Here is a 20,089-nt window from a genome sequence, read left to right as displayed (position 1 = left end):
GCATTTTAAATATTTTTAATGAAATATAAGCCCTCCAGAAAAGCAAGGAAATGCCCTGTAAGTTACTTTAAAACTAAATATCTTCCCTAAAACAGTGGACAGAGCTACAGACCCATGACACCCTTACCCAGTTAGCTAGCAGCTATGACCAGCACTACTTGTGCAGTTACTTAAAGGACAGGTAATATTTGTCGCGCTGTTACACACACAGCACGCTCATTTGTTTCAGTTCATCATTTGCCACAAGCCAGCTTACCACTCTTGTGTGCTATAGACTACAGTGTATGCTGTACACCCTACTTACTGGTTTTTGTTGCATCAGTCTGCGTCTCCCAACTAACTGTTTCTCCGACAGCTCTGCACCGCCCAGACGGCAAAAAATGTGCGTACTCTTTGAGAGCTCTTTCCTGGTACGTAACCAGTGTGCTCTGGCGTCAAGGGCGATCATTAGTTAATGGCAGTCATGTGACTGATGGACGCCAGATCCTTTTATTTAGTAAAATGTGATTAATAGTTAAATATTATTGTTGAGGGGCGCAGGCAGGACTCCACACGCACACACACTTTAAAAAATAAAATAAAATAAATAAATAAACATTTACCTCAAGAAAAGGGCACTTGGGGCACCCATCAGGAAAGGGGCAGGTGATCAACCCCCTTCCACTCCCCCCTCTGCATGTGCCTGGATATACTGCATTATCATAAGCAGCCCATTAAATGTGTGAACAGCATCCATCTGTGACTGCCATCGAACACACTGCACCTACCAGTGGCCCCCAAATAGACAGAGGGGACAATATTCTCTCTCTGGGAGAGAGAAGACAAAATTCAAGGATGTTCAGTGGTGGCATGTAAACACATCAGGATGGAAAAGAAGGGAATGGAGGGGAAGTGGTGAATGCATCATGAGAAGCCTGAACCTATACAAGCATAACTACGTTTTGGTTCAGCTTTACATAATTCAGCTCTAACTATACGTTTTATCAAAAAAGAAAGTTTTAAGCCTAATCTCAAAAGTAGAGATAGTGTGGTGGACCACTGGAGGGCTCCACTCACACCCAGTTCTCAGGAAGTGTTGTTGCTGTGTTTTGGAGGGAAAGTGTTCAGTTCTGTGGTGATGAGTAATAAACGAGCAGTGTTTATCGAGAGCTCTCGTGTCGTCTGTGTTTACCTCCACATTGGTGACCCCTGACTCGAACATGCTGCAGTCCGATGGTGGCGCCGACTCCGCTCTGGATGCATCAGCAGCCGCCAGCTCTCTGCCTCCGGCTGCAGCTACGTTTGCTGTGGCGCTCGAGCTGCCGGACTTTGGCCCCGTTGTGGTTCGTGCACGTGGAGGCTCAGTTCGCCCTTCGTGGCATCTCGGCTGACGACACGAAATATCACCATGTGGTGGCTTCTCTCGACCCGCTAGCCACCTGTCGTGCGTTGACTCTCCTCCGGGACCCACCCACCCGAGGGAAGTACGCCGCCCTTAAGGAGCTGCTTCTTCGGCGCTATGCCCTCACCGACGCAGAGCGAGCCGAGAAGCTCCTCTCCCTCTCAGGCCTGGGTGGCGGTACGGCTCTCGAACTGATGGAGCACATGCTATCCTTTCTCGGACCGGACGACGGGGGATTCCTCTTCGTCCACATCTTCCTCCGACAGCTGCCGGCGGCCGTGAGAGCCGGCCTCGCCAACTCTCCGCTTCTGGGCACGAAGGATTATCGCTCCCTGGCTGAGGACGTGGATCGTATTCTCCTGGCTACCCGCACTTTCCACGATCACGACCTAGTTCCAGCCTTGCCGGCGGCGCCTTCCACTTCCCCGGTGACCTGCCACGACGTACCCGATCCTTCGCTGACGGCAAAGATCGCGGCACAGCGACACCACGGACGGGACCTCTGTTTCTACCATCAGCGTTTTGGCGCCGGAGAGCGCTGCTGCCTGCCGCCTTGCGCTTTTCCGACCCTGGGACATGGACCCCGCCAGCGCGCCGTAGCGGCCGCGACCGCTGGCGACAAAGAAAAACTGCTCTTCGTAGAAGACTCGCGCTCTGGGAGACGTTTCCTGGTCTACTCCGGCTCCCAGAAGAGCCTCCTTCCCCCGTCCGGAGCCGACAGTTTAGCAGCGGGCTGCGGACCGCAGCTTATTGCGGCTAATGGCTCTCCCATCGCAACGTTCGGGGAAAGGTTCGTGACTGTTTGTTTTCATGGCCGGGATTTCCAATGGACCTTTGTTGTTGCCGCTAGCTCTGTACCTATTTTGGGCGCTGATTTTCTTTGTGCCCACGGCCTGCTGGTCGATGTGGCTAACAGACGCTTAATCGATGCACTGTCTTTTTCTTCAATGCCCTGTTTCACTCGCGCCATCGAGCCCCTGAATCGGGCTAATTTAGTGACTTCAGGGAATGTTTTTCAGCGTTTGCTCTTGGAGTTCCCTTCACTGACTGTTCCTAATTTCTCGAACACGGCAACGAAGCACGGGGTTGAACATTATATTCCGACGGTCGGTCCCCCGGTGTTTGCACGCGCGCGCCGCCTTGACCCCGCGAAACTCTCCGTCGCTCGGGAAGAGTTTGCCGCAATGGAGCGCCTCGGCATAGTGCAGCGCTCGAATAGTGCCTGGGCTTCTCCGCTACACATGGTGCCCAAGTCAGACGGTCGGTGGCGGCCGTGTGGGGATTTTTGCCGTTTGAATAATGTCACGGAGAATGACCGTTACCCCATTCCCCACATCCAGGATTTTTCCGCCCACCTCGCTGGCACCTCGATTTTTTCTAAAATTGACTTGGTGCGGGGGTATCACCAGGTTCCCGTGCGCGCTGAAGACGTCCCCAAAACTGCCGTTATTACCCCTTTCGGCCTGTTTGAATTTTTGCGCATGCCATTCGGCCTGAAAGGCGCCGCCCAGACTTTTCAGCGGTTGATGGACTCTGTTTTGCGCGGGCTGCCTTTCGTCTTCGTGTACCTTGACGATATATTGGTGGCCAGCTGCTCTGAGAGTCAGCACGCGTCCCATCTGCATCAGGTTTTCCAGCGCTTGGCGGCACACGGCCTGATCGTCAACCCCTCCAAGTGCCAGTTCGGCTTGCCGGTTCTGGATTTCTTGGGCCACCGCATTTCCGCTGATGGTGTGGTTCCGTTGCCAGACAAGGTCCAGGCCGTTTCGGCTTTTCCGCGTCCTGCGTCCATTAAAGCGCTGCAGGAGTTCTTGGGGATGGTCAATTTCTACAACCGCTTTCTCCCCAGAGCTGCGCACCTGCTGCAGCCTCTCTATGCTGCCTTGAAGGGTAAAACAGCTAAGGACCCAATTGATTGGCTCCCTGAACGCATCCAGGCATTTTCTGGGGCCAAGACCGCGCTGGCAAACGCCGCCCTGCTGGCCCACGCCGCCCTGCTGGCCCACCCGTTTCCGTCGGCGGAGATTGCGTTGACCTCCGACGCGTCGGACGTGGCAGTGGGCGCAGTGTTAGAACAGCGGGTCTCCGGTGTCTGGCAACCGCTCGCTTTTTTTAGTCGCACGCTTAGAGACAGTGAGCGCAAATATAGCGTTTTTGACAGGGAGTTGCTGGCCCTACACCTCGCCACACGGCATTTTCGTTTTTTTCTCGAGGGTCGGAGCTTCACCGCGTACGTCGATCATAAACCTTTGACATTCGCGATGTCCAAGGTCTCTGATCCATGGAGCAGGCGCCAGCAGCGCCAGTTGGCAGCCATTTCCGAGTTCACAACGGACATTCAGCACGTGGCTGGTAAGTCCAACTGCGTGGCTGACTGTCTATCCCGCGTGCTGGTTTCTCCTGTTTATGTTGGCATAGACTTTAAGGCTATGGCCGCTGACCAACAGGCCGACCTGGACGTCCTTGCCCTTCGGTCTGCGCAAATGGGCCTTGTACTGGAGGACAGACCCGTGTGGAACGGCGGGCCTAGCCTGCTTTGCGATGTTTCCACCAGCCGTCCACGCCCTGTAGTTCCCCCTTCGTGGCGTCGTCGCGTTTTCGACTCCGTACACGCCCTCTCTCATCCAGGCGTCCGGGCCTCGGTCAAGCTGGTCAGCTCTAGGTTCGTTTGGCCGGGCCTTCGTAAATCGGTGAAAGACTGGGCAGCCGCGTGCATCCCATGCCAACGCGCTAAGATCCATAGGCACACACAGGCGCCCCTCGAATCCTTCCGCGTTCCAGGGAGGCGTTTTGATCATGTGCATGTGGATCTGGTTGGTCCTCTGCCGCAGTCACAAGGTTTCACGCACCTTTTGACTGTAGTGGACCGCACAACCCGCTGGCCTGAGGCAGTGCCTCTGGCGTCCACTACAGCAGCAGCAGTGGCCAGGGCATTTTTGTCAACGTGGGTTTCGCGTTTCGGTCCCCCCACCGACATTACCTCAGACAGGGGCCCCCAGTTAGTTTCCGAGCTTTGGTCTGCCATGGCTGACGGCCTGGGGGTCAAGGTCCACTGCACCACTGCGTACCACCCGCAGGCCAACGGGATGTGCGAACGTTTCCACCGGTCGCTTAAGGCTGCGTTCCGTGCTTCTCTCACAGATGGCAACTGGGTTGACCGCCTTCCATGGGTTTTACTGGGGTTGCGCTGCGCGGTTAAAGAAGACCTTGGGGTTTCCCCGGCTGAACTTGTCCTTGGTCAGCCCCTCCGGGTCCCCGGGGAATTCTTGCCTGAGAGCCCACCCCCGTGCTTCGCTCCCTTTGTGCTGTCTCTCCGTCCCCCAAGAGACTCGTTTTCTCTTCCTGGCCCAGTGCACCATTGTGTGCCTGACACCTTTGTTCCGAGGTTGTTGGACTCTTCGCAGTTTGTTTTTGTCAGGCATGACGCTCATAGGCCTCCGCTGCGTCCACTGTATGACGGCCCCTTTCGGGTTATTCAACCGGGCCGGAAGCATTTCCTTTTGGATTTTGGGGGTCGGCAGGAGGCTGTTTCTATTGACAGACTTAAACCAGCACATGTGCTTCTGGATGACCAGGTGGTGCCGGCTCAGGCCCCCCGCCGTGGCCGCCCGCCTTCCACTGGACTGGACAACCCTGCTTCTTCCTCTGGGAGCGCCCCCCACCTGGCGGGGCCCGAGCTATCTTCAATTCTTCCCGACCGCCCGTGCCAGCCTGGCCCTCAGGCTCGTTTCCCCTCTGCCAGCTCTCCACCTCCCCGGTTCAGCCGTTCTGGACGTTTAATTAAAGCAAGGGTTCTGGATTAGGGGATGACCCTACTGGGTGTTCGGGGGGGGCATGTGTGGTGGACCACTGGAGGGCTCCACTCACACCCAGTTCTCAGGAAGTGTTGTTGCTGTGTTTTGGAGGGAAAGTGTTCAGTTCTGTGGTGATGAGTAATAAACGAGCAGTGTTTATCGAGAGCTCTCGTGTCGTCTGTGTTTACCTCCACAATAGTGTCTTTCTCTTGAATCCAAACTGGGAGTTGGTTCCACAGAAGAGGGGCCTGAAAACTGAAGACTCTGCCTCCCATTCTACATTTAAATACTCTAGAAACAACAAGTAAGCCTGCAGTCTGAGAGTGAAGTGTTCTGTTAGGATAATAAAGTACAGTAAAATCTTTAAGATAAGATGGGGCCTGAGTATTTAAGACACACTGTGCAGGAAGAATTTTAAAAACGTCCTGGTCAAAAATGACTTCAAGATTCCTCAGTGTTACTGGAGGCCAAGTTAATGCCACCCAGAGAAAGCAACTAATTAGTCACCATATTCCTGAGAGTCCTAAGGCCAATTTAGTTTATTCAGGCCTTGATGTCTTTAAGACAGGGGTGTTGCTAGGATCTTGAAAATTTGTGTGCTTAGTCCAGTCATGAAATCTTTTGGAGTTTCATTCAAATAACATTTTTTTAAGTTACTTAATATATCTAACTTTGTTGGATTTAAACATGTAGCAAATAAACTCTCACATGATGTGAGAATATAATTAAACTGATTATCAAAGGGAAATTTTGAGTTTTAGGCTATTTGAGCTATATATGTTAGCTGGCATAATTATGGGTTATAAACAGCTGTTATTATTTAGCTGGCATGTTGTCAGCTGTCCAGAAACGAGAGGGTTGCATGTCTAATCCGCTGGCAATAAGTACCTACGACAGTATTGGGAATAAATCAGCATTTTTATGCCCAGTTCAGGAGATGAGGCTTAAGGTGAGGAGGATATCCAGATGCTAATCACATCTTTTTGAGATGGACATTGCTGTTCTGTACTCATGTTTTATGTTTGTGGCTAGAGACTGACAACATACACTATATTGCCAAAAGTATTCACTCGTCCGTCTTCAGATGTATATAACTTGAAAGGTATCCCATTCTTAATCCATAAAATCCAATATGATGCCATCTCACCCTTTGCAGCTATAACTCTTCTGGGAAGGTTTTCCAGAAGGTTTAGGTGTGTTTATGGGAATTTTTGAAGCACATTAATGAGGACAGACACTAATGTTGAATGAGAAGCCCTGGCTCACAGTCTCCTCTCTAATTCATCCCAAAGGTGTTCTGTTGGAATGAGGTCAGGACTCTGTGCAGACCAGTCAAGTTCTTCCACACCAAACTCAGTCCAGTCCAGTGGTGGTGAGCTTTACACCGATGCATTTGACAAGTTGCATATTAAACTTGGATGTGGCTGCTCGACCATGGAAAGCCTTGCCTCAAGCCTCCTGCACTGAAGTCAGGGCTCTAACACAAAAATTGCATAAAAATACTTATTTATTCCTGATATTGTCACAGTCAGTTATTGTGAGTAGCTGTCTGTGGTTATAGGCTGACATTATGTCACCTGTCACATCGTATGACAGTTTATTCACAAAGTGTCCGAGTCCAACAATAACATTTCATAGGCAGTTTCACTAACACTAGCTAACTGGAGTGCTTACCGACAGAAAAGTTCAGCCAACTCTGAACAACTCAGCATCATTGTTATAGAAATACTTATGACAAAGGATCCAGCGGATCCAGTCTGAAACATTTACCACAAAATATTTAGTAGATTGTATCAATTTTGTCCTTATTTATTCCTAAATGTTTTTGTTTATTTATTTGTTTGTGTGTTTTTGCGACAAACCGTATTAGGACCATGCTTTAATTGGTAGGGGTAAAAAAGCAGAACTCAATTTACTGTAATCTGCAATCGATAGACATCTAGTGGTAGAAATAGTGCTCACTGTAACTCACTCATTTTGTTTTTGTCACATTTATTTCTTGCACTTTCTGTTGTAAATTTCTTAATTGTTATTTTATTAGAATTTTTATAATATTTTTGTGTGTTAAAAGGTGACTGGCAACATTTCTGAATTTCACTGTACAGTGTAACCTGCTGTATATATTTTGACTTTAACTCTGTCCAAGGGGAGCGATATGCTTTTTATAGGCATCATAAATGTTCTAATTTAATAGCTTATTTACAAACACATGGTTTCTTCCAGTTTTCAAGTATTTATTGTTTTTGTTTTTTTTATAAAACAGCAGTTTAGGATACATGCAGAAAACTGCAGGTTTAAAAGTGATCCTACATATGAGTGAAACTGTTTTTTTTGTTGTTTTTTTTTAAATAATCTTTGTTCAGGAGGAAACAATGACTAGTAAAGAGCTGCTTTTGAGGACACTGGAAGAGTTGGGAGATGAAGAATTCAGTGACTTCAAGTGGTATTTGGAGCAGCCACACAACCTGGATGGCCTCCCATTTATCCCAAAGAGTCATCTGGAGAATGTAAAGAGGACAGAAACAGTAGATAAGATAGTACAGACCTACAGTCAGCAGTCTTTGGAGGTGGTGAAGAAAACTTTAACAAGGATCAGCAGAAATGATCTGACAGAGCGATTATCAACCATCAGCACAACAGCACAAGGTAAACTGCTGGAGAACCACACATGTCGTCTGGTTATCACTCAGGATCAGACATGGTCTTTACGGCTGATTTTGCAGGTGACAGGCAGATAACTTCAATCTGAAAATGCAAAGAGTGGATTTATGTGTATATGTTAACTTTTTAATTGCCTTAAGAGACTGTAGACCCTCAGTTTTTTAAAATGTTTTTTTTTTATCTTTTGGTAGGCACATTGATTTACACATAATGAAATATGCTATGTTACTGAAACTGGCACTGACAGATTTATTTAAATAAAACACAACGATTTTTACTTATTAAGTCTGCGTGGAATGGAAGTTTAAAACTTTGTTCTTTACATGTTCATGTCATACAGATGTGAAGTCTCCACGGCCCATAACACGTTACAAAGAACAGCTTCAGTCAAATCTTCAGGTCAGGTTTATGTGCAAACAAGAAGGATGGACATCAAAGAAAGATGAAAAGAACCTGGATGACATCTACACTGATCTGTACATCACAGCTGGAGGAGAAACACACACCACCAGTCACTTCAGGCAGATTGAAATGGCCTCTGGAAGGCCTGCAGGAACTGAAATTAGCAACATCTTCATACATCCTTCTGGCATTAAAAAGAATATAAGAACTGTGCTGACTGCTGGGGAAGCAGGAAGTGGTAAAACCTTCCTGGTGCACAAGTTTGTTTTGGATTGGGCTGAAAAAAGAACCAATCAGGATGTAGATCTGTTATTTCCCTTCATGTTTAATGAGTTGAATTTGCAAAAGGACAAAGAGTACAGCTTTGCCAAACTCATCCACATGTGTATCCCTGAAAGTGTGCACATCAAAGAGGAGGAGCTTAACAGCATCTTCACAACACTGCAGACATCAGGAAACTCAGACTTTGAAAAGAGTGAATACAAACTTCTGTTTGTGTTGGATGGACTGAATGAGAGTTGCCTTCAGCTGAACTTCACTGCCACAGAAAAACTACCTGTCGATGTGACCAAGTCCACCTCAGTGGATGTGCTGCTGACAAACCTCATCACAGGTTGCCTGCTTCCCTCCGCTCGTATCTGGATGACCACATGGCCTGGAGAAGCAATCTCTGCTGATTTTATTGATATGGTAACTGAGGTCCGAGGGTTTACGGAGCTACAGAGGGAGGAGTACTTCAGGAAGAGATTCAGAGATGAGGAGAAGGTCAGCAGAATCATCTCTCACATCAAGTCATCACCAAGCCTCCACTTCATGTGCCACATCCCGGTCTACTGCTGGAGCACTGCTACAGTTTTGCAGGAGGTATTGAAGAGCAAAGAGAGAGGAGATCTGCCGGAGACCCTGACTGAGGTTTACACAGAGTTCCTGAATGTTCAGATCAGAAATTTGAAGCAAAAATATGGCCCAGAAAAAAGCCTTGAGTGCATTAAAATGATTGGAAAACTGGCTTTTAACCAGCTGGAGAAAAGCTGCCTGATCTTCAGTGAAGAACTAACAGAGGATGAAAGCACTTTCACAGAACCCTTAAAGCTTTCAAATGCATTCATCTGGTTCTTTAAAGAGGATCATCAGCTGAAGAAGGGCAGGAAAAAAGTGTTCAGCTTTGTCCATCAGAGTGTAGTGGAGTTTTTGGCTGCTCTGTTTGTGGTCTTAGACATTATCACTGAAGACAATTTGGCTCAATCACAGACTTGTTTGAAGAGACCTGGAAATGTTTTCAGCCAAACACATATACCAGAAATCTACAGTAAAACTGTTGACAAAGCCATAAAGAGTCTGGATGGACATCTGGACTTGTTCCTTCGCTTCCTCCTGGGCCTTTCACAGCAGACCAACAAACCTCTATTACAAGACCTGCTGCAAACAAGAAGTAGCTCACAGACCATTAAGCTAATAGTAGAACTTGTGAAAAAGAATGTCAGAGAAAATCCATCTCCTGAGAGAAGAATCAGCCTGTTCCTCTGTCTGAATGAGCTGAAGGATGGTTCTCCAGTGGAGGAGATCCAGCAATTCCTGAGATCGGGTACAGTCTTAGATGACCTTTCTCCAGCTCAGTGGTCAGCTCTGGTCTTCATCATATTGTCATCACAAAAAGATCTGACTGTGTTTGACCTGAAGGAATACTCTGGTTCAGAAAAGGCTTTTCTAGGTCTGCTGCCAGTGGTTGAAGCATCTAACAAAGCTCTGTAAGTGGAAGGAAATGTATTGAATTGTTGTGCCCCTTTATCCAAAGAAAACAATATCACTTTTACAGTTTTTCTTTTTTCACTTCAGGTTCAGTTGCTGTAACCTCTCAGAGAGGAGCTATGAAGCTTTGTGTTCACTTCTCAGCTCCCACTTCTGCAGTGTGAGTGAGCTGGACCTTAGTAACAACAAACGGCACGATTCAGGAGTGAAGCTGATTTCTGCAGTACTCAATAATCCACACTGTAAACTGCAAACTGTCAGGTTTGTCAGACCAAGTTATATGGTACTAATGCTCTCTCAACTAAGAGAAGCAGCAAGCGTGAGATGAATAATTTTCTTAGCAGCACATTTAGTCTTGGCACACTTCAATAGAACAACTTCCAAACCAATCAGGAATCAGAAAGTCCTGGCAAATGTCAGAAAAACAACAAGGCATATTCAACACATTATTACTTGTATGCAAATACATGCAAATTCCAAAACATATAGGCACTAAATGGGAATGGAAATATATAAAAATCATCAACACAGTAGCTCCTATACAGAGGGGTTTTGAACTAACTGGTTCATTTATCTTATTACTGCCTCTTGACATATGCGTTTGCCAGGTAAACCATAAGCAGAGTAAGCACAATTACTATAATGTTACATATATAGCTATGATATCATAATATCATAACATAGCTATGATATTAGCTATTTTTGACAACTAATGAAAGAAATGTAAACACATACTTGCATAAATCATCAACAGTCTATTGTAGTCTGTTCATTTCAGTCTACTTTGCATCAGCAAAATCAACATTAGCAGCTGACCAAAGTCACTCTTTAAATTATAGGGTACTACCACCACATGGTGATACTCATGCACTGAGAGTGGTATGTAGGTTGAAAGCATGATCCTGTGAGGCTGAGCTCAGGGTTAAATAATTTTTATTGCTCTACACATCTCCAGATCACAGCACTTTCAAATCTGACTACAGTTTTTTTTTTTTTTAACATACTGACAAATCTGATTAATCATACATTCCAAATACACTTTGAAGGATTCAGGAGGAGGCCAACAGTTACTGACAGAAGGTTCAGCAAAGAAATTTTAAATGTTTAAGTACACATGCTTCATAACTGGAACACAATACCCGACTTCAAAAAATAATAACATGTCCTGGATCCAATATTTGATATGTTGTCTTACTATTTTTTAATTTAATTTAATCAGTAAATGATTTGGAAAATATTGCTTTCTGCTTTTACTCATATTACATTTACATTCCATCTGTATCGAGAGTATCATTAACATCTGTGTGAAATTTTTGTTTAGTTCCTCAGTTGGCTACATGAGTGAGTGTGTGTGTGATGAGTTGTTGTTTTTTTTTTTTTTTTTACATTCCTTCTGTTTCTGTTTTAAAGGCTGAATTGCTGTAATCTGTCAGAGAGAAGCTGTGAACCTCTATGTTCCCTTCTCAGCTCCAAGTCCTGCAATCTAAGAGAGTTGGACCTGAGTAACAATAAGCTCCAGGATTCAGGCATGAAGCTTCTCTCAGCTGGATTGAAGAGTCCACACTGTAAACTGGAAACTCTGAGGTCAGGATTCAGCTGTTTAATCAGAAGTTTAACACTGCTACATTAGATTATTAGCATTAGAACATATGGCACTATGGCAACATGTACGGCAAGTAAATGTTACTGATTGTTTACCACAAATATTTCATAAATGGATTGTAATGTGTTGTTATATCTGCTGCTCTGTTTAAGGCTGAGTAACTGTAACCTATCAGAGAGAAGCTGTAATGATCTGTTCTCAGTTCTCCGCTCCCAGTCATGTAGTCTGAAAGAGCTGGACCTGAGTAACAACAAGCTGTGGCTGTCAGGAAAAATCCTGCATGAAAGCTCTACAAAGACCATTGTCTGGTGAGATTACACATCTGTTGAATGTTTCTGCATTCTCAATTAACCCTATGGGGTCCAGGGTAGAAATTGGCCGTTTTTGACTACTTTTGATTTTACCTCTATATTTCACCTTTAAAAGATGTTTATCTTGCCTTGTTTGGTATCATTATTTTCAGCACAACCTCAAATATCTGAAATACGAGTTATTTTTTCATGTTGACATACTATATTAGCACAATTGATCTAAATTCAGACAAAAAATTAAAAATCCGAGTAGAAAAAAGGTATATTTTTTACTGTAAAACCCACAAACATGTTTAACGAATCATTTTCATAACTTGAAATGCAAATAGAAATTGTACATTTCTAAAAATTATGCACAAGTTTTGCAAACAACAAAGTTATATGGTACTATTTACCTAAAAATTCAGCCAAAGCTTCAGGCGTTTTTTATATGACCATTTAAAACTATTTACAGAACAATCAGGTGTTCTGCATCAAATAAGAAGGCACACAAATTATTTGTGCCAGTCCAAAAAAATTAGTTTGTGTTCAGTAACAGCGTTTACACTGGAATCTGCCTTTTATGGCTTTTTTTGGAGAAAATGTGAAATTCAGCAGTATAACTGACACACAATACAAAACAATAACTACACAACACACTAACTATAGCCTCCAAACACGCTAAACGTCACTAATGTCTCACATATGAAAACTCGCTCTCTCTCTTTCTTTCGCTCGCCCACTTTCAGTCGCGGGTGTCACTCCTAAAACTTCCCCTTCTCCCTAGACAACCAAGTGCCACATGTTGCCATTTCATTTTTTTGATTGGCTGACATGGTAAACTGTAACACCAATAGGGAAGGGGTGTTTTTTCTTTCTCCTTTTTCACTCGCAAGCAGAGAGTGTTTGCTAGCGCTGTCCATAGAAAACGCCGTTCTTCCCACTGTAAACACCACTGTTTTGTTCAGGAAAAAACGGTGCGTGTATTTTTTATCATAACTCTGGTGTTACGTGGCCCATCGACACAATTCAAAAACTGGTATATAGCTTTCGACCCAAGTTCAAATGGAGACTCTGAGTCACTTCATCTTGTAGCTGTGTCGTCTTAAATTGGTCATGTGATTTTGATGCGCCGGCGCATCCGTCGACCCCAGAGGGTTAATACACCTAGGGAGTTTCAGTCACAGTGCCAGCAGAGACTTCTAAACACCCTCAGGCACTGTTTCTTGCTCTGATAAAAAAAGACCTTCCACATTTCTGTGTGAAATTTGTCATGTGACCACCTTACATGAAGCAAGATTTAGTTTATCAAGTTTGCACTTATTTAGCTTTTAGAGTTTAATTTCCAGTGTTTTATAAAGTCAGTGTACACTTATCAAAAGTTAACATCGTGGCCACTGACAGGTGAAATTAATAACATTAATTATCACTTTATCATCGCACCTGTTAGTTAGTGATGTGTCGGTCACGAATGAAACAGCTCTTAGAGCCGGCTCTTTGAAATGAACGACGTGAGCCGGCTCCTTATTGGGAGCCGTGGGTTGTTTTTTTTTTTTCTTTCTCTCACCCTCTCTCTCGCACTTTTTTTTCTGCTTCACTCGCACGTGAGCCTTGTGCTTTACACTAGGAAGAGGGCGGGTGGGGGGGGGCAGTAGTTACACTGGCAGTAGCACAGAAACAGAGCGGGAGGGAAAGAGAGAGAAAGAAAGCCAGGAACAACAACGTCACATTAGAAAGGTATAGTAATCATCCACAACTATTTTCAGTTGTGGATGATAAAGGATTCAGAAAGTTTATTCATGCAGGCCCCTATGACAGAGAATGTGCATCTTCTTTTCGTTTTCATGTTTTAATTTATATTTAATTGTGTTGTGGTTTGCAGTGTTTTGTGTTGTTTCACTTTAAATTTGTTTAAAAGGAAAAAGATGAAAATGTAAATAGTTAAAAGTTGAAATGTGAATAGTTGGTTTTTGTATTATATGATTTATTTATTACATTTTATGTGGAGTGATTAAATAAAGTACATTTACAGTGGCCCCTACAGACAAAGGACGTACAAACTCCAAAACACATACGAACTCCAAAACACGTACAAACTCCAAAGCATGTACAAACCCCAAAGCACGTACAAACTCCAAAACACGTAAAAACTCCAAAACACGTAAAAACTCCAAAACACGTAAAAACTCCATAGCACGTACAAACTCCGAAGCACATACAAGCCCCGAAGGACGTACAAACTCCAAAACACGTACAAAAGATAACAGAAGTGCTCCAGGATGCTAGGGGCAGTGTTGAGCTTTTGTTACCTATGGGCTACACAAGCCAGAAAGTACCAATGACCAGATTTGGTGTGTGGTAGGAACAGGTAAATGAACATCCATCCATCCATCTTCATCCGCTTTTTCCGGGGCCGGGACGCGGGGGCAGCAGCCTAAGCAGAGAAGCCCAGACCTCCCTCTCCCCAGCCATCTCCTCCAGCTTATCCGGGGGAACACCAAGGCGTTCTCAGGCCAGCCGAGAGATATAATCTCTCCAGTGTGTCCTGGGTCTGCCCCGAGGCCTCCTCCCGGTGGAACATGCCCGGAACACCTCACCCAGGAGGCGCCCAGGAGGCATCCTTGTCAGATGCCCGAACCACCTGGCTCCTTTCGATGTGGAGGAGCAGCGGCTCTACTCTGAGCCCCTCCCGGATGGCTGAACTTCTCACCCTATCTCTAAGGGAGAGGCCAGTCACCCTTTGGAGGAAGCTCATTTCCGCCGCTTGTATCCGCGATCTTGTTCTTTCGGTCACTACCAACAGAACCACATCATCCGCGAAAAGCAGAGATGAGATTCTGAGGCCACTGAAGTGAAAGCCCTCCGCCACTTGGCTGCGCCTAGAAATCCTGTCCATAAAAATTATGAACAGAATCGGTGACAAAGGGCAGCCTTGGCGGAGCCCATCACCCACCGGGAACGAGTCCGACTTATTGCTGGCAATGCGAACCAAGCTCTTGCAATGGTTGTATAGGGATTGAATGGCCGATTGCCCGACACCCCCCCCGAGCCACCCCCGAGTGGATGGGCCTTCCCAGACACCCCCTATCACCTCCCTCAGCACCCCCCGCAGGACCGTCTGTAGGGAACATGTCGATGCTCTCTCTCCAATTCCCAAAACACTTTAGACTGGTTGGGCAAACTCCTATGCACCCCCTCAAGTAGCTCCTGGAAGGATAAATAGGCTGTCCATGTTCCGTGACCAGGAAAGAAAACCGCATTGTTCTCTCTGTATCGAGGTTCGACTAGCAGACGAACTCTCACTTTCCAGCACCCTGGCATAGACTTTCCCAGGGAGGCTGAAGAGTGTGATCCCCCTGTAGTTGGAAACATCACCCTCCGGTCCCCCTTCTTAAAGATGGAGACCACCACCCCAGTCTGCCAGTCCAGGGGTACTGCCCCTGATCTCCACGCAACATTGTAGAGGCATGTCAACCAGGACAGCCCTACAACGTCCAGAGCCTTCAGGAACTCGGGGCGGACCGCATCAACACCAGGGGCTCTGCCGCCAAGGAGTTGTTTAACTGCCTCAGTGACCTCGCCTCCGGAAATTGGCAGGTCATTCCCCTCATCCCCAGACTCTGCTTCGTCCTCGGAAGACGTGTCAGTGGGATTAAGGAGGTCCTCGAAGTATTCCTTCCACCGCATGACAATTTTCTCAGTCGAAGTCAGCAGCGCTCCGCCAGCACTATACACAGTGAAGGTAGAGCACCGCTTTCCCCTCCTGAGACGCCTGACGGTTTGCCAGAATCTCTTCGAGGCAGTCCGAAAGTCTTTTTCCATGGCCTCCCACACCCGAGTTTTTGCTTCAGCCACTGCCCGAGCCGCATTCCGCTTGGCCTGTCGATACCTTGTCAGCTGCCTCCGTAGTTCCACAGGCTAACCAAGCCCGATAGGACTCCTTCTAAATGAACATTTTTCTTTTAATTATTTGAATATATATGAGTGCTTGTGTATAAATACACAAACAATACACATATGCTTTCAATTGTGTAATTTAAGTGATCTAGGTAGCTCTGTTTTGGAAGTTCAGTTAACGCTAGAAATGTGTTTTGGAGTTTGAACGTGCTTTGTCTCTAGGGGGCACCGCCTATATTTATATATAAACATATATAAATAAAACCACTTTTTTTATTTCCATTAGTAATTCCTTTTGTGCATAATTTTATATTATTGTTAATAATAAATTAATTAAAGCAACAAAACAACCTGAAGAGCCGGTTGGGAACCAAAAGAGCCGGCTCTTTTTAGTGAGCCGAGCCGAAAGAGCCGGTTCTCTTCAAAGAGCCGGAAATCCCATCACTACTGTTAGTAGAGCAAGTGAAAATTTTCTTTTCAAATCTGATGTTAGAAGCAGGAAAAATGAGCAAGTGTTAGGGTTTGAGCGGGTTTAACAAAAAGGCAAATTGTGATGGCTAGATGACTGCATTACCGCAGTCACTAAAGGAGTCTGAAAAATATAGCGACAAAGTCGCTAAGTTGGCAACACTGTTACCATACCTTTCTAATGTGACGATTTGTCCCTTGTTGTTGTCCCTGGCTCTTTTTCTCTCTCTTTCCCTGCCGCTCTGTTCCTGTGCTACTGCGAGTTTAACTACCGCCCCTCCCCCCTCTGCTCAGCGCAAGCACAAGGCTCGCGTGCGGAGTGAAGTGAAAAAGCGCGAGAGAGAGGGTGAGAGAAAGAAAAAAAACAAAAAACCACGGCTCCCAATAAGGAGCTGGCTCGTGTCGTTCACTTCAAAGAGCCGACTCTAAGAGCTGTTTCGTTCGCGACCGACACATCACTAACAGTAGCTGTAATTTGACACAGTACTGAAATACAGGTGCCTTAAAATCCTGCAAGTAATACAGATAATAGAGGCACAGACATGACTACTCAAAAACATTGTACTTCGATTGTAACTTCTGATTGAAACTCTGCTTTTTATGCAGGACAAGTAACATCTCAAAGTACAAGGACATCATCTCCAACAGTGATCTGACCCGTTCAGGACCTCCTGCTGTTTACCAGCTGAGAACAAAAAAACAGAAGTTTGGAACTCTGACAAGAATAACTGTTGGTGAAAAAAATCCAAACAAGCCAAATAAAACCATCTTACTTGTAGGTGAAACAGAAGCAGGAAAATCTACTCTGATCAACTCTCTGTTTAACTACAGCATGGGAGTGAAGTGGGAGGATGAAGTCTGGTTTCAGATCGTAGAGGAGGAGAAGAAAAGTCAGGCAGAAAGTCAGACATTAGATGTGATCGTGTACGAGATCTTTGGTTTTGAAGATAAAACTCTTCCCTACTCTCTGACCATCATCGATACTCCTGGATATGGAGACACCAGAGGGATTAAACATGACATCATCAGTCAGCAATTATTGGACTTGTTTGGATCAGAGAATGGAGTTCATGAAGTTCATGCACTGGGATTGGTGATGAAAATGTCAGATTATCGACTGAGTGACCGAGCGATAAATGTCTTTGATTCAGTGATGTCTCTGTTTGGAGAAAACATGGAGAAAAATGTTGTAGCTCTGATCACACACTCAGATGGAAGACGTCCTAAAAATGTTTTTCAAGCTCTTGAAGCAGCAAACATTAAATGTGCCAAAAATGAGAAGAATCAGCCTGTTCACTTCCTGTTTAATAGCTGCCAGCATGAAGAGCGAACAGAGGAAAACGAAATTAGTTTGGAATTTGCATGGACAGTAACAGAGAGAGGAATGAGAGAGTTCACAGCCTTTCTGGAAAAAGCTACAGCTCAAAGACTGATGATAATTGTGGAAGTTCTGAATGAACGAATCAGACTGACGACCTGCATCCAAAATCTGAAAGATAGATGTGGCCTGACTGAACTGAAACAGTTTCCAAAAGGTCTGAAGAAAAATAAAAATTATAGGAAAAGAACAGAGAATCTTTTGGGAAACCCTGAAAAGGAAATTATCCAACAGACAGCAGATGAGTCACAGTTATTAAATGAGTCCTACAAACTTGTTGTCAAACTGGATGAGCAAGCTCTGAAAGCTGATTCAGCATCTTCCATTGTCCACTTGGACTTCCTGATTGAGAAGATGAAGGAGAAAGGAAACACAGAGAAGGTCCAGAAACTGGAGGAGATGAGAAGCAGAGTGGATGAAGGAACCAGAGCAGCTCTGCGGTTCAAACAGCAGCTGGGAAAATATTTAAAAATGGACTGAAGAAGGTTCACATTCATTTGTTTTTTAACAGTGTGATATTTTTTAATACCTTAACACAGAGGTTCCCAAAGTGTGAGGCCCGCCCCCTAGGGGTGAGTGCAGAGCCATTGCAGGGGCGGGTGGGGCGGTATGAAAAAAAAAAAAAAAAAAGAACGCTTGGACAATGCTAGCGTAATTGACAGGTTTTTGACAGGGCTCACACACAAACGCAAAGCAAGAGATGAAGCATTGCCAAGTATGTTTCCAAACCAACTTTCTTCCAAGCCAAAGACTAGAAAATACGGTGAAGCATCTTCCCTTTGGCTTCACCTGCACAAGTGCCAAGGTAGGTCTCCCCTGCAGAATTGGTTTCCCCTGCGTTGGGAGCACGATCTGAGCTGATCCTGCCACAATTTGTTCCCCCTGTCCGAATCAAAACGTCAAAAAGTATCCCAAATTTAAATGATACAGCAGCTATAATTTTACACGAATATATGAAGCCCACAGTGTGTTTCTGTGACTGTGCTTTAACTGAAGTGAGGTCGCCACCTGCTGTTTAATGATCAGTACAACAGTGTGTGAGAACAGCTCCCTCCCTGATATCACAAATTAAACACAAAGTCAGTCTGTGTTCTTCACAAATACATGTGTTTCTGTCACGTTGTTCTAATGTTGTTCTAAAGTTGTCAGTGTGAGCTTGTTTCTGCTGCTCCTCTCATGGTGACTCAGTGTTAGTAAAGTGGTTGTGGGAAAGGAACATGTCACTGACATGATCCAGAAACAGTCCAACATGTTGTTGTCTTTCTAATCAGTGAGTAAAGGGGATGTTAGAGACACTGAACTCAGACACAGTGTAGAAATGTTCAATCCAACTTTGACTCTTCAGTGTTTGTGAAGAGTCCAGTCCTGAAATCTGATCTTCTTTCATCTGATTTAAGCTTTTTATTTATTTGAAATATTGCTGTTTCTTAACATGTGTTACTGCATTATCTAAATGTAAAATTAAATAAAACAGCAAGCCATCAATATAAAAATGCTGCATAAACCAAAATAACACACGCTGCACTGCTTTAAAACAACCTGCCTCTGCAAAAACATCAGTCTGTCCACACTCTCTGTTGAGAGATAAGATGTACTTGTAGTATCAATGTCATCCTCTCACTTGGTGCAGATGTACCTAGAACAAATGGCCTTGTTCTGCTAGCGTAGCTTTAATCTTCTTATGCTTGTAGTTTTTCCACCATGCGAATGGATCTGTATCCAGAGGAAGGACTCTGTTGGACAAAGGCTTAGATGGGGTGTCAAACTCATTTTACATGGCGGGCCACATACAGTTTGCAGAAGTTCCATATTTAACTGTTCTTCTAAATGATAAAGAAAAAGCTGCTGTGACAAAGGAAAAAAAAAATCTGTCAGCACGACTCTGTGGGCTTAAAGCAGGGGTGGGCAATCTCAGTCCACAAGGGCCGGTGTCCCTGCAGGTTTTAGATCTCACCTTCGGTCAACACACCTGAATCACATGATTAGTTCGTTACCAGGCCTCTGGAGAACTTCAGGACATGTTGATTTAGCCATTTAAATCAGCTGTGTTGGTTTGAGGACACATCTAAAGCCTGCAGGGACACCGGCCCTCGTGGACTGAGATTGCCCACCCCTGGCTTAAAGTGTAAGAAATAAATGTGCTTTCAGCACCCCCAAAATGAATCAAAGCACCCCCAAAGATTTCTTACTTTTTTGGACAATATTTGCTGTTTGTGTGACACACTACTAAAAACATAAAAAGCATACAGTACTTGGTTGAGACATAACATTTTAAGAACAAAAGTATAGATACCCCCCCCCCAAAAAAAAAAAATGGTTTGTTCCAGCTCTCCCTTGCTCTGGCTCTAGCGCCCTTGCTGCCAGAGCGATGGTGGCTGAGACGCAGTGGAGCAGAGGTGTAAGTGCCTGGCTTAAAACCGGGCATATTAGCTGCATTTAACCTTCAGTTACTCTTTATATAGTTGG

The 20,089-nt window shown here is 45.1% G+C and overlaps 2 protein-coding genes across 2 annotated transcripts in view; both read left to right on the top strand.

The window, feature by feature from the left end:
- Nucleotides 1-20,089, top strand: part of LOC120730432 (deleted in malignant brain tumors 1 protein-like) — a 390,545-nt gene that overhangs the window by 85,643 nt on the left and 284,813 nt on the right. The window lies entirely within an intron of this gene.
- On the top strand, nucleotides 5,127-18,938 carry LOC120730434 (NACHT, LRR and PYD domains-containing protein 3-like). Its single transcript, XM_040026843.1, has 7 exons — nucleotides 5,127-6,547; nucleotides 7,539-7,821; nucleotides 8,177-9,986; nucleotides 10,075-10,248; nucleotides 11,398-11,571; nucleotides 11,743-11,898; nucleotides 16,852-18,938. The coding sequence occupies exons 2-7, from the start codon at nucleotides 7,548-7,550 to the stop codon at nucleotides 18,101-18,103; spliced, it is 3,840 nt and encodes a 1,279-aa protein (XP_039882777.1). The 5' UTR covers nucleotides 5,127-6,547; nucleotides 7,539-7,547; the 3' UTR covers nucleotides 18,104-18,938.

The sequence above is a fragment of the Simochromis diagramma genome, unplaced genomic scaffold (genome assembly GCF_900408965.1).
Source record: "Simochromis diagramma unplaced genomic scaffold, fSimDia1.1 OVJJ01000293.1, whole genome shotgun sequence".
NCBI lineage: Eukaryota > Metazoa > Chordata > Actinopteri > Cichliformes > Cichlidae > Simochromis > Simochromis diagramma.
This window is presented reverse-complemented; position numbering and strand designations above follow the sequence as displayed.